The sequence below is a fragment of the Carex rostrata genome, chromosome 21 (genome assembly GCF_964058835.1).
Source record: "Carex rostrata chromosome 21, lpCarRost1.2, whole genome shotgun sequence".
Classification (NCBI taxonomy): domain Eukaryota; kingdom Viridiplantae; phylum Streptophyta; class Magnoliopsida; order Poales; family Cyperaceae; genus Carex; species Carex rostrata.
In genome coordinates, this window is record NC_135938.1 from 3,073,632 (window position 1) to 3,088,348 (window position 14,717).

Consider the following 14,717-nt stretch of genomic DNA (forward strand, 5'->3'; position numbering starts at 1 on the left):
ACGGTCGATCCGAACCATTCATCTTATTCTCCATATTAATATGTGTTTGGAGACCAAATTTTACATTTTTTAAAAAAATTTTACTATTTTTTTAGATATTTAGAAAATCACTTGATCTGAAAATTCTGGACCATCCAAAAACAGTGATTTTCAATAAATTTAAAAAAATAGTAAATTTTTTTTCAAAAAATGTAAAATTTGATCTCCAGACACATATTAATACGGAGAACAAGATGAACGGTTCGGATCGACCGTTAAGATTTGAAAACTCGAATATAGAGCTGTAGCACGGTGCCAAATCGTAATATGCATAGTACCATAGACTCACTCTTGTTGTTTCATATTATCATAGAATACTGTACATTTAAAATCTATCATACCTTTTAATGTCATTTTTATATACATTTTATTACCATTAAACTCCAAAAGTATGACTAACTAACTACAGGCGATTTGTCAATGTCACAGATACTTCATAATGCAATCAATATTAAAAAGAGAAGGGATCCGCTTACGTCCTTTTTTTGTGATATCAGATTACACCTTATATTTTTAAAGTTCAAACAGTCGATTAAAACCGTTCAATACGATGAATATATTAAAATGTGTTTGCAGATCAAATTTTATATTTTTCTGAATTTTTTACTATTTATTAAGATAAGTATAAAAATTCAATGATCTAAAGTAACAATTTTGCAAAATACTTAATAAATAGTAAAAAAATTCAAAAAAAATGTAAAATTTAATTTGTAAGCGCATTTTAATATATCCATCATGTTGAATAATTTGGATCGACTGTTTGAAATTTGAAAACTTTCAAAATGTAAGGTGTAATTAGATATCACAAAAAAAAAATAGTATAAGTAGATCTCGCCTCTATTAAAAAAAATAATATAATTTAGCAACATTCTAGAATGAAGATAAACTTTTATCTCTGGAGAAATGGATGCATACGGATCCCAAATTAGAGATGAGGCTAACTAACGACCCAGCCGTGGCTTTAAAACCCAGACCAGCGTTAGCCGGGTTTAATTCGAATTGGTATCCTCTGCATTGACTCAAAAAGGAATCTTTTGAGTTAATTCATCTGGACCGTCCAATAAGTTTAAGATTCGTGCAAATTAGATCCGCATTAATATTAATGACACCTATGTTTTAGGCTGGGGTCGGATGGACTCCGTTTAAAATCGGACGGCTGATATGTATTATCTCAAAAAAATGCTCTTTTGAGTTATTGCAGACGATGCGGAATCGTTTAATTCGTGAGCGGGGACGAAACTGGGAGTAATCGGTTCATGGGTGGTTCTCAACCGGGAGTAGCCGGTTGTATGGGAGGGGTCAGAAGTATAAAAACCCGGGGTTTAAGCAATGGGTGGTTTTCGTTTTGAGGGGTTTTGCCGAGAGATAGAAGCGAAGAAAAATAAATAAAAAAAATATAATTCCATCAGGTAAAATTACGGAAAGAATTCAGTAAATTTTTGTTCTGCGATTCGGAAAATTCGCCGAGGGAGTTAGCTCGTGGTGATGATTTGCGACAGTAGATCGGTGAATATGATCTTTTTTCTGCTGTTTTCTCTTTGAATTTCGCTCTATTAAAGATTCTTTTTTTTTGGAGAATTGTCTTCGGATCAGTGGCGATCTGAACGAAATCTCTACAGACGTAGAAGTCTGTTTCTTGAGAGCCTTGTTGTTTCTTTTTTAGATTTAAGTTTTTTGGTTTTCTCTTATCTGGATCACATCTTGTTGAAGAATTCCTCGAATCTGTGAAGTTGCTTTGGGATCCGTGTGTAATTATTTAGAATTCGAGTGAATTTTGACTGTTTCTAAAGGATTTTAGCCGATCTTTTTAGGATTAGCTGCAGTTTCTGGCCCCATGTGGAAATTTTCCCCAATTCAACTTGAATTTCTGGTCTTACTGTTTTGGATTCAAAGTTTTCGGGAAAGTAGTGTTGTATATATATTTTGTATGCGATGCTAGAAAATCTCGAACAAAGAGTAGTATAACTTTCTAAGTTTCTCCTGATTCCGCTTGGTTCCTCCTGATTTGTCTAAGCTTTTGGTAGATGTTGGTGCCTCATAACTTTTTTCTTTTTCTTTTTAACATGGAAAATTGAATAGAATTCTACTCTGGTGTTGTCCTTAGGCGAATTCTCCCAAAAGAAGAAAACAAATTGAAATTCAGCTATTTCAGATTTATTACTGTTGTTTTTTGAACTTTTTTTGGACAAAGATTTGAGATTTCTCCTTCGCAAGTCGTTAAAACGTATATTTAATTTTTTACTGTAGAAAATTATACATCTTGAACCGTTTTCTCTTCTTTTACTCAGGGATTTTGGGGACAGAATCCTTCGTGGAGTACCCTCTAGTGTACTGAGAAATCTTCCCAATAAGTTAAAGGTGATTCCTTTTTATGATATTGCTTTTCTTTTCTAGTTTTCGTTTATCTTTGTCCAAGGATTTAGATCTCTCTCTGACGCCTTCAATTTAATTGTCCTAATTTTCCACGTTCATAAATAGAAAGAACTAAATTTGATCTGAGGTTTTATCTCATTTTTAGTTTGCAGTTACGATCTTTTGTAATTTGGGAAAGTCAATGTATGTACAGAATTTAATTTTTGAAAATTTTGATGAATATTCTATTAATAGTAGTGATACACTCAAAATTTCGCATAAGTGTAATTGTTTTAACACACATTAAGTGTTTGCAGGTTTGATATTAATAGAAACCGGAATGGATTCAGGCAAGACCTGAGTTTTTCAACAATAAGCGCCATTTGAACACATCAAGGTACCATGGTATTAAAGAAGAGATTGAGCTATGGATCCCGTGGTTACTATCTCCCTCCCATTCCCAACATACCAAAACCTATAAAGGTACATTTCTCCTTATTATACTTTTCCTTAATTTTTTTTCTTATTGCAGTTACCGTATGTTCCTGAAATTCTAATAGCTATTAACTTAAATGTTGCAGAGGAAAAGAACTTCCAGAAAGAAGGTTGTGCAAAATCCATTAGCTGCATTTGATATGTTAGCAACAGTCGCTGGAAGTTTGTTAAAGAATTTGGACACTGATGTTGTACCCGTTAACCTTGATGGAGCTCTGAATAATAATTCTACTTTGAAAAAAGAGCCGTTGGTCGAACCATTGGATCAATTAAAGACTCCTAAAATGGAATCTCTGGATCAGAACAGCACCAATCAAAGCTCAGCAGGAGCATCTGATGCAAACCCTAAAACCCTAATTAAAGAGAAACTAGATCTCTGTACTAACGGTTATGAAGTGCAGTTCGCAACTAAGCAGGGAGGGACTGACATTGATTTGGTTAGGTCTATTAGCTCTGAGAGTAGCTCTGAGTTCTCATTGTACAGTGGAGGATTTGGAGTTGCCCATGACCTTAACCCTAGTTTGCTCAAAACAGCACTTACTGTAAATACAGATTATGATGAAAATTCTTCTTGGTGCACGGACCTAGATGCCGTAGCAAAGAAGTCTACGAAGAGAATGAAGAAATCGTGTGCAGATAAGTTCAAGAAGCTCATTTCTCGTAATAAGAAATATGGTGAGATTTTCTAATTTTGGTCTTTATTAATGGCAGCAGAACTTGTAAAGTTTTGCAATTAAGATTGGTCTCATAGGAAATCAATCGGTCAAGTACCAGAACACAATCAAAAAGAAAAATAAGAACAAGATCTTACCACACAAATGAAAAAAAGAAAAGGACAACTGAGAGGTCAGTGCGGGCACAAATACCAAAAATGACATTTACTAGGGCTTTGACTTCCGTAAATTTTGTCAGATGCCAAGGTGAAGACCATAAAGGACAGCAAAAGGAAGTGCTATGCACGGCAAATATCGCAAAAGAATAGGTTCAAGAGAAGAAAGCTCTTTCACCATTCTTCGGTTTCCTCTACCAACAGTCAAGGTATGCCTGAGCAAATGGTCATAGGTTGCAATAATGTATTACAACTTGATACAAAATAATGAAGCTGACAAATGCTGAGAACTTCTCTAATTTCTGGCAGTGAGGCTAAGCATCAAGTCCTTCAAGGTGCCTGAGCTTTCAATTGAGATTGCTGAATCTGCCTCTGTTGCTACGCTAAAGGTAACTGTCTCCAAGGCTTACCGACCTGTCAGTCAGGTCGATCTTACCAGTCTCACTTCTGTATCTGTACTTATTAGGAGGTTTGGTACTTATGGTAGTTCGCTCTTAACTTCCCTTATCACTTCCTGGCCTGTATCAGCATAAACCTAAGGTACCATACAAGTTTGTGAGATTACTATCCTTGTGACTGATGTGGTACCTTTACCTGCCATTTCTACATATACAGGTAGAAAATTATGATCAAGTGATGTTAACTTTTTTTTTTTTTTTAATTTACTTATTAACTCCTATATATATTCAGAGAAGAGTGATGGAGGCACTGACAACTGTTCTGGAAGGAGAATTAACTGTACGTGTGATGCTTGAAGGGAAGAATGTTCGAGAAAACAGTTGCACGCTAAGAGAAGCTGGGATTTTTTGTGATAGCCCTCTGTTAGAAACTGTGGGGTTCACTCTGGAGCCTGAACCAGTGTACTCTCCCTCCATGGCACCATACATCAGTTCAGATAGTATCGATAACAGAGATGTCATGGATCCCCCCACAAGGTACTGTTGCAATGCACTACCTTTTTCATGAGTTGATATGATGAAAAAAGAAAATGTAGAGGTCTTACTGGTACCGGGACGCAATGGGTGGGCTGGTGGGAATTAAATCATGGTTTGGGCCTGGTACTGGCAATTTAATCTATTTCTCGTTGCACAGTGTTATGCCTGCTAACCAATCTGAAGACACTAGTCCAACACCTGATATCAGCCTTGAACCAGTACCGGTACCAGTACCGACCACTCCAGTGAAGAGTCATGTGACTGACCCAGACCCAGAACTCTCCCCCAACGAAGTATCATCAGCTGAGCTGGCAGTGCCACAGATTTCACAGGCTAAACTACCGATGCCAGCTGTCAAAATAGAGCCGCTTGCTATTATACCTATCGTGCAGAAGTCGAGGCAGATAGAGACCCTGGGGCAGAGGCGCATGAGGCGCCCGTTCTCGGTTTCTGAGGTTGAGGCTCTTGTAGCTGCTGTTGAAAAGCTTGGTACTGGAAGGTATCAAACCACCACCATCATCATCTCTACTGCTAGTATTACGTTTGTTAATAATCTTTTAATCTGTTGAAAATGTCTAAAGCATGATTTTTTGTTTTAGATGGCGAGACGTAAAGATACGTGCATTTGATACTGCAAAGCACCGCACTTATGTTGACCTCAAGGTATGTTGTGTTTCTTGCTTGGCATGTTTAATAGGGGAATTAAAAGAAGTGGAAAAGAATGTAATTTAGTTAAAACTGATTCCTCTTTTCCTGATCTTTGTTTTTAGCAAGTGGGTTACTGTTGTTACTGGTGCAGTGGTATTATTGTAGTAATGTGAGAACTTTTATGTGTACTACTAAATTTTTTTAGAAAATTCAGAATGTTTAGTGTTGGTACTTTCTCAATCTTCTATTCATGATTCATAGGAGACATCTTTTGCAAGGGTACAAGTGATGATTGTAGGTCTTGTTTAGGCACATCTGTGATTTTACCTCCATAGTATAGGAATCATTACAAGCACATGTTCCATTTTATTTGGTATTTTGGACACCTACCCTTTTTCCTCTCCTAAAACTTTACTTGGTTTAGAAATAATCTCAAATCTAGGATTGTTGGGTATTAGGTGCATGTCTGGTTGGTACAAGAACTTGGACCACATGAAATTGGTGCAGTACCAAACCAATGTTAGGTGAAACTATTGTTTGCCATCCCTTTTTCATGTCTTAAAACTAGATGTTTGACTTGTTCATATTTTTGTAATAAATTTTATTGATTGTTATGAAATAATTTTAATTAAAAAATTTAATAGGACAAATGGAAGACCCTGGTGCACACAGCGAGTATAGCGCCTCAGCAAAGACGTGGTGAACCCGTTCCACAGGAGCTCCTGGATCGGGTTCTGGCAGCCCAGTCTTATTGGTCTCACCAGCACTCTAAGCTAGCAAAGTCACCTATTGATGAACCATGTCTAGCCGATTATGACTCTTCTCCTTCGCCTATGATGATAACATCCCTATAATCCAAACAGTTGTATAAAATAATTGGAGGAGATTGGAGACGGCAACTTGTGTATTATTTCTAACTCAAAAGATTTTTTTTATTTTTCTTTCTCTTAAGCAGGAAGCCCTTTCCCTTGTGTATTAATTTGGAAAGGGCTTCTTTGCAATTTGTACATGGTTAGTGGTGCAATTGGGAAAATTTGAATAACGATGTAGTTCTAACAAAATTGAAATCGTCGACATGAAAATTGTTGCTTGCTTCTTTTGATCAATGCAAACAGAATTGATTTAAATTCATAATATTGTTTGAGTTTATCTCATATTGTTAGTGATGACTAATAGTTGAATATGACACGACCTAAGCTTGTTTCATTTAATCATTTTCCTTGTGTTTGAAAGTTAATAGTAATATATTACTTAGTAAATCTTTTGGCTATATATTGGCGTGAATATATTATATATGTGAAGTGTTCAAGCATTTAAATTCATAATTCTAGAAACTTGTTTTCAACTTGGCGAGGATAAAGTCAATTTGTACTGTATCCACTTCAATATTATTTTGTTAACGAACAATTGGCTTGCGCTATCCTGATTTGTGAAAAAACAATTAACAATTTCAGTTAATGATAGGCCCTAAAATTTATATGTCCAGTAGGGTAGTTTTAATTGTATAAAAGAAAATGACAGGTCGTTTCACACTTCAACTATCAATATGTTCTTTATTTCAATTTGTACCTACATTAGCTCATGCTTTTATGTTGAAAAGTACATTTTTATTCTTGCACAGATTTCTTAATTGCATAAAAAAAGGAAATAGAATGGTCTACGCGCTGTTCTGGAAAGAAAAAAAAATCAAATTAATACTATTTTGAGATCTGCTGGCCCTTTCTGTGCTTGCCAATGTACCGTTGAAACTTCAATATTCCTTATTATCATGCATTTGACCAATTTTTTTTTGACAATAGGTGCAATCTAAAATCCGTATTGTCAATGATAACGTATTAATAAAACTAAATTCTTATTTTTTCAAACCTTTCAATCTTCCTATTTAAACTAAATATGAAAATATATTGTGTTGTGTGTGTGTGTGTGTGTTTTTTTTTTTTTTTAAAATTAATAGCGGTTTGGCCAGTTGTCATGAACATCGGATAAGTTTATTATTAGGGTAATTTCGCTATAGGTCACTAAACTTTGTTATTTGTTACGAATTGGTCACTCAAGTTTGATTTGTCCCTTTTGAGTCACTCAACTTTGTTATTTGTCCAAATCAAGTCTCTCTACACTTTTCCATCCAAAATTTTAACAGAATATTCCTATTCCGTCCAAAAAATTAACGGAATATACTCATTCCATCCAAAATATTAACGGAATGAGTATATTCCATCCAAAATACTAACGGAATTAGTATATTCCGTTAAAATTTTGGATGAAAAAAATAGAGGGACTTGATTGGGACAAATAACAAAGTTGAGTGACTCAAAAGAGACAAATCAAACTTGAGTGACCAATTCGTGACAAATAACAAAGGTTAGTGACCTACAACAAAATTTACCCTTATTATTAATATAAACAATCCCTGTAACAAGATATATGTTTACAGTAAACCGATAACTAATATAGATAAAACTTGTTTTCGCTGGGTACATATCCAACATTTATCTTCATTTAAAAAAGAAGTAAAAACAAAAAAAGACGAAAATATTGGGTCTATTTTGTTAATGTGCGCGCAATTGAGATGCTAGAGATGAAGTCAAAAAGGGACATGCTTGTGATGAAATAAGAACCAAGAGAAACAGTATGGGGCTAAACCTAAGAACACACAAATCAAACCGGGTTTTGGAAAGAAGAGATAATCTTAAAAAGAAAAATAAAGAAATAAGAGATAAGAATACTTATCCTTTTTTTCCAATCCAATCAGCCAACCACTCATTAATCCCTCCAACCCCTCCCCGACAATGGTCCATGCCATGCCAAAGGGGTTAAATTTGGTTTTACCTCCTAAAAAAGGATATACATGTGGTTAAATTAAAAGGTTATTCGGTGCAACAATTATATTGAAATGCAATGCAGCTAGTGTAAGACTTTATATGGTATAAGGTATGGGGCATAAAAAAAAACTTGGTTAAGTAATGAATTTAACACTTTAAGAGTTGGTAACTTGGTATTGATTTTTAAAAAGCGGTAGTCCTAAAAGAAAAAAACATGAATTATCTGATTTTTTTTGTATAAATTGGGGGGACACTGAGATGTCATTTTGGAGAAACACACCATGTTTAATGTGTTTGCACAAAAAAGGAGAGCCATTATTTTGAAGAAACACCATGTTTTTGAAGCATGTTGTAGCTCCGAAAAGAAGGTCGAGTATCCACAAAAAACAATGTCATGGTCAATCCTGTGACAGCGAAATAGCAGGCCCCAAAAAGTTAAAAAACAGACGGATAAACCAAGTAAATTACACAATGGTTCCTAGAGGATAAGATAACCTTTTTTTGGGTCCCTGGACCTTTCAATTTTCCATTGGTCAACTGTGATCCCTACCAAAATTGCTTTATCTTTTATCTAAATATTTAGGAGAAGGAGCATGTGTGGGCATTAATACAGGGTGAATAATATAATGTTAAGGGTCAGAATGAAAAATCCTAAACTTCAGAATAAAAAAGGGAAATGTTATACTTTAAGGGTTATGTACTTATGTTGTACTTTATCCAAAAGAACCTTGAGAACAGAGATAATTATTGATTTATTGGGTTCAGAGGAAATAATTAAAGTACTTAAAACAAGTACAAATGCATGTCTCATCTCAAGATCGCAGTCACGTTGTATCATGTTACATAGCATCTCTAAACTGTAAGAGGAGATTCCAGCAGCCTAACTTATATTAACATTTTCTTTTTATTATATTAGCATATGATAATAATTTTGGGGGCATGTTACCATGTCCGAGATCAAGGTTGGTCTTGGACTTTTGTTAATTTTGTTTTATGTTTGAGCCAACAAGTTACACTAAAAGTAGAATAGAAAATAAAAGAAAAGAAAAAAAAAAAGGCAACTTGGAGACAGCACAAGATCTGGTGGCGTGGCGAGATATTCTTCCATTTTTCTTTTATAATTTTGGTTTTGTATGAAAACATATTATATAATTTTCTCAGTTAAGCTGGTATCAGTGTGTCACAAGCAAATGGAATATTCCTTATGTATAAAGTTGGGTGGCTTAATCCCAACATTTATTAAAAAAAATAAAATATCGATTAGCTTTTAAAGAAACACCACATTTATGTAATGAGATAAATAACATATGACTTCAATAAATAGAGGCTTAACCATAAACCCCGCATAATTGTTAGTTACAAAAATTCCAGTACTGTCACTACTGCAAGTAGCGTACAATCTATACAGCCACTGGCATAGCAGCATTTCACGAGACATTGTATTGGGGCTATTGATGGAACACACGTGCGAGCGAGAGTTTCTTCTGAAGATGCACCAAGATATCGTGGAAGGAAAGAATATCCAACACAAATATACTAGCAGCTTGTTCATTTGATCTAAAATTTACATATATTTTACCTGGTTGAGAAGGAACAACATCTGACTCAAAAATTATGAAACATGCATTAACTCGGTCTCATCCTCTCAAAATTCCAGAAGGTCATCTCAAGTTAGTGAACTCATTAGGAATTGTTTCTAAGAAATAATTCAATACTTTAATTTTCAATATAGGAAAATAATGCGGGATTTATGACAAGGAGTTCCTTGATTACACCATATAGAGGAACATGCTATCATTTGAAGGAGTACTCGAGGAATCCACCTTGAAATCCTCGTGAGTTGTTTAATCTCGGATTCAAATCTGCTCATTTTCTTAAGAAAATGAGCACCCACCTATTCTTCAATCTGGACCGTTTAAAATCAATCACACAGCTTCAATTACATCTTATTCGTTTTAATATATTATATTGATATAAAAGAAAAAAGTAATTGAAGCCGTGTGATTGTAAAGGGTATAATAGTCAAATATACTAAAAATATTTGATTAACCTTCTATAATTTTAATTAACCAAACAAGAAACAAGATGGAAAGAAAAGTTAAATTTATTTTACCCCATCAATCATTCAAACATGAAAAAATTAAATATGTTAATCTCCTTACGTATTCCATTCCATTCCCACTCTTCACTTCCCCTCCCTTTCTCTACTCTTCATCCAAACAAGGTGTAAATAGAGAGTCAGTCTGCCAATCCAAACAAGGCTTAATCCCAACATTTATTAAAAAAAATAAAAATAAATAAAATATCGATTAGCTTTTAAAGAAACACCACATTTATGTAATGAGATAAATAACATATGACTTCAATAAATAGAGGCTTAACCATAAACCCCGCATAATTGTTAGTTACAAAAATTCCAGTACTGTCACTACTGCAAGTAGCGTACAAGCTATACAGCCACTGGCATAGCAGCATTTCACGAGACAGAAGAAAGCATATGAGAAAAACACATTAAAGAAGTTAAAGAGAGAACAATAACAAACTGAATCAGACAAAGCTAGCAGTTAGCTCTAAACAGAAGACACCCTTATGCAGGGCCGTTAATGAAAGAGGGAGGGAACCCTCGTTTTTTGCGCAAGCACCACAAGATCAGCCTTGTTAATTCTGAAAATAGAAGGTACATGAAATGGCTCATTCCCTTATAAAAGAACAAATAATTGATTTTTGTTTTTTTTTATTCTGGAGCCCCATTATGGTATGAATGCATTCTTGCACTCAAATCATATATTGAGTTGACATGACCTGACAACTGAGCTTAAGGCTAAAACCATTATATGATTGCATAACACCACGGAACTGCTATTTACTGTACCAATAGTATATGATCAGGGCTGGTACAAACTGCAGTGTGGAGTGCTGGGTCAGTAGCTTTAAAGTTAAATTCTTTTCTGGAAAGGAAAAGAGAGAAGAAGAAAAACGAAGAGTGACATTACTCGCAGACGTGCAGATCGGCGTATGCTAGAAGTAGGAGTTTTAAGGCCCTTCTTGCTTTTCGCACCTGTCTTGGCCACTGAAGGTGTAGCCGGAGATGATTCTACTGGAGCAGATTCCGTGTTTAAAGTGTTCCCACTCACAGATGTTTGAGTAACAGAAACAGCTTTAACTGCTACATAGCAAATAAATATTGCTCAACAAATTGCATTTATTTGGATTATGAGACATGAGTAGTCTAGACTGGCAATGTTCATGGCTGATTGATTTCAGTACATCACAATAAGGACTATATTGACATGCCTTAGTCGATAAACAGATGAATTTCATTTGCTTTTCTTGGTGGCTGTGGCAGGGTGTCTGTGTATGCACATGCACCTTGATCCACTTTTATTTGGGTTTATGGATTTATATCTGTGTAACAAAGGCTCACGAAAGCAGTTAAACTAGAAATTTCAATTATTCTCTCTCAGAAACACATTGAGTACCATACCTAACTATATCAGTCACTTTACAATTACAATCAGTAGGTATGGGCCTGGTATGTCTAGTACATACTTTGTCTCATCTAGCTTACTCAATTTTATTTATTTTTGGTTGTAAGCCCTTAGGCAATTGCATTAAAACAACGTCCGAGAATCTTACAAGCCTGTTCCAGCGTAGGCATCCTTATTTAGTCAGATACAAAAGTAGACTATCCTATACACTGAACTAGCTTACTCAACTTACTAGCCTGAAGATACATTAAACATAGTGTTACGTACCACTAAAATTAGAAGAGGCAAACTTTCCTCCCATGACTCTTACAAAACGAAAGAAATCATTTGTTTCCTTGACCTCCTTGAGCAAATCATCAAATCCTTCAACAAGAGGATCGCATTGCAATACTAGAAGCAAAATGTGCTTTTAGTACAGAGTAAGTTTTTAGTTAGTAATCGAATTGAATAAATAGGTCCAGAAAAGAGAGGTTGACTTACGGTTGTACTTATCATTATCAAGTCGTACAGTGAAGGACTACTCCTTTTCTGGATTCGTTGAGTCAATTTTGTTGAATATAAATTTGACACCTTTCAAAAGAGAAAGAAGATCGGAAAAATCATCCATGAAAAAGAAAGAAAAAAGATAGAATTTTTTTTAGTGTTATCGTCAGTAATCAACAGAATCTGAAAAGGCACAAGAATCTTCAGGATCAACCGAATTGAGCTTTTCGGTTCGGTTATAGGACGTTGAAAGTAGAATTTTTTCTGCAATCACTGAAGAATTGAGAAAAAAGATTTAATTTTTCTTCCTCTTTTCGGTTACACCCTTGAATAACTCTGAAGTTAAATTTTCACCCTTTAATGTATTCAGAGATTTTTTTTTATTTTTTATAATACAATCAAACAATTCAGATAATAACCAGCTAAAAATGTAATTGACATATGAAAACTACAAATATGATTTTGTGGGGTAAATATTCAAAAATGGATGGAAATCTTACCTTCTCCTACTAGTACTCGCAAACCAAGAGCTTTTTGGTACCATGCAATTGCTGAGTCCAGATTTTCCTTTTCTGATTGACCTTTACGAAGTTTTTCTTCACAAGCTTCCAAGGCTACAAGTTAAATTAAATAAAGGGACAATTAGTTGGGTTACAGTAGATGCAATGGTTTGATGAGAAACTTGAGAAGCACATGAACTTACCGTGTGAGCATTTTGAAATTACTGCGGTACATTCATCCACCTTATTTTTTTTATCAGAGATAACCTTCTTGAACTGTTCACATCTAGCTCTGTTAGTTGCAAGATCATTAGTCATCGCTGTGTGCCTTGCACTATTTCTTGTCTTAACTGTCAGAAAATGTAAAAAGTGACTACATAAGTAATGATGAATTTCAGGGATACTACGTAAACCAATCAAGCCATATTCAAAACATCATAGAGAAGCAAACAAATGAAGAAATCCTTAAGAAAAAAAGAGTTTGAGCCTAAAAACTGCAGTTGATGTTGTGTGTTTGCTAACTTCTCAAGCTTGCGCTTTCCGAGGGCGTTACTACAAGCCAGATTCTCAAAATAGGGGTAATTTTTCGAGATGGTAGTTTAGCATCCAGGAAGTTAGAAAAGTGGTTTGTGCATAACAAACCCATTAAAAAAATATTATTCACCCAACACAAATTGCTACATTACCAAACTTTTTGTTTAAAAAAAAAAAAATAAGCTGGACGGATAACTTCTTTGGCTAATTTTTTTTTTGGAAAGTGGATGCTATAGACTCACCCCTGATACCATTATACTGGAACCATTGCCATTACAGCTGGTCACCCAGTCAAAAGCACAAAGTTAAATCTTGGAGGAGATACGGCTCACAAAACCATCACTGTTTAATTGAATATCCACTTCCATTACTTATTTATAGCTGGCATACAATTTGCAGATTAGTTTCAAAACTTTGGGTGTTAACTTTAAATGCACAAACATGTGCAATATGTAACAAATTCTTTCTCCTTGTCACATACAGACTTTTACTCCACCAAACAGTGACACTGGAAAACACTTGTTGATAATTATCAATTTATCATTGTAACATATAGGGCCAAAACAAATTATGGAAAAGGTTAACATGTGTCAAGTGCAAAGTGCAAACCACTCAAAAAGTGAACTTAATTTCCTAATGAAAGGCTTATCAAATTCGTTCATATTTGGAAATTTGAAATGAAGATATATAACGGACAAGAGTTATAGTTACCAGATAAAGCTTCTACCACATTTGCTTGTCCTTCTCTGTGTTTGTCTTTCAATTTGTCCAATTTCTCTGAAAAAAGAATCAAGAATACGAATGATGAAGTATAAATCTTTAACAATGGAAATGAACATAACATATCAGAATCATTGGTGCATCACATACCGGAGCCATAAAAGCCGTACCCATTGTTCCGTAGATGTTTTTTTTCCTTCTATTATTATAATAAGTATTATTATTTATATTGCCCTCTGTTAGAAACTGTGGGGTTCACTCTGGAGCCTGAACCAGTGTACTCTCCCTCCATGGCACCATACATCAGTTCAGATAGTATCGATAACAGAGATGTCATGGATCCCCCCACAAGGTACTGTTGCAATGCACTACCTTTTTCATGAGTTGATATGATGACAAAAGGAAAATGTAGAGGTCTTACTGGTACCGGGGACGCAATGTGTGGGCTAGTTGGTTAAATCATGGTTTGGGCCTGGTACTGGCAATTTAATCTATTTCTCGTTGCACAGTGTTATGCCTGCTAACCAATCTGAAGACACTAGTCCAACACCTGATAGCAGCCTTGAACCAGTACCAGTACCAGTACCGACCACTCCAGTGAAGAGTCATGTGACTGACCCAGACCCAGAACTCTCCCCCCAACGAAGTGTCATCAGCTGAGCTGGCAGTGCCACAAATCTCACAGGCTAAACTAACGGTGCCAGCTGTCAAAATAGAGCCGCTTGCTATTATACCTGTCACGCGGAAGCCGAGGCAGATAGAGAGAGTTCTGGGTCTGGGTCGTTTCGCACTTCAACTATCAATATGTTCTTTATTTCAATTTGTACCTGCATTTAGCGGTGTTCATCGGTTCGGTTAGGTTGAAAGCGAAG

General features: G+C 35.3%; 1 protein-coding gene across 2 annotated transcripts; it reads left to right on the forward strand.

Moving 5' to 3' along the window:
* Positions 1 to 1,352: 1,352 nt before the first annotated feature.
* LOC144573323 (telomere repeat-binding protein 2-like) lies at positions 1,353 to 6,429 on the forward strand. 2 transcript variants are annotated; one of them, XM_078323070.1, is made up of 10 exons: positions 1,353 to 1,448; positions 2,328 to 2,397; positions 2,709 to 2,874; positions 2,973 to 3,561; positions 3,799 to 3,924; positions 4,025 to 4,104; positions 4,406 to 4,650; positions 4,808 to 5,149; positions 5,250 to 5,313; positions 5,943 to 6,429. In XM_078323070.1, exons 3-10 carry the CDS (start codon positions 2,794 to 2,796, stop codon positions 6,150 to 6,152), a joined length of 1,737 nt encoding a protein of 578 aa, XP_078179196.1. In that variant the 5' UTR covers positions 1,353 to 1,448; positions 2,328 to 2,397; positions 2,709 to 2,793; the 3' UTR covers positions 6,153 to 6,429. The 2 variants fall into 2 exon arrangements, with proteins under 2 accessions (XP_078179196.1, XP_078179195.1); XM_078323069.1 differs by having other exon boundaries at positions 1,374 to 1,545.
* The last annotated feature ends 8,288 nt before the right edge of the window (positions 6,430 to 14,717 follow it).

What these genes read in the sequence shown, in the direction of transcription:
- LOC144573323 (XM_078323070.1), top strand. Translation starts at nt 2,794, where the DNA reads ATGGTATTAAAGAAGAGATTGAGCTATGGATCCCGTGGTTACTATCTC. An exon ending in TTCCTCTACCAACAGTCAAG is followed by an intron (nt 3,925 to 4,024) that starts GTATGCCTGAGC and finishes AATTTCTGGCAG; the next exon opens with TGAGGCTAAGCATCAAGTCC. An exon ending in GTCATGGATCCCCCCACAAG is followed by an intron (nt 4,651 to 4,807) that starts GTACTGTTGCAA and finishes CTCGTTGCACAG; the next exon opens with TGTTATGCCTGCTAACCAAT.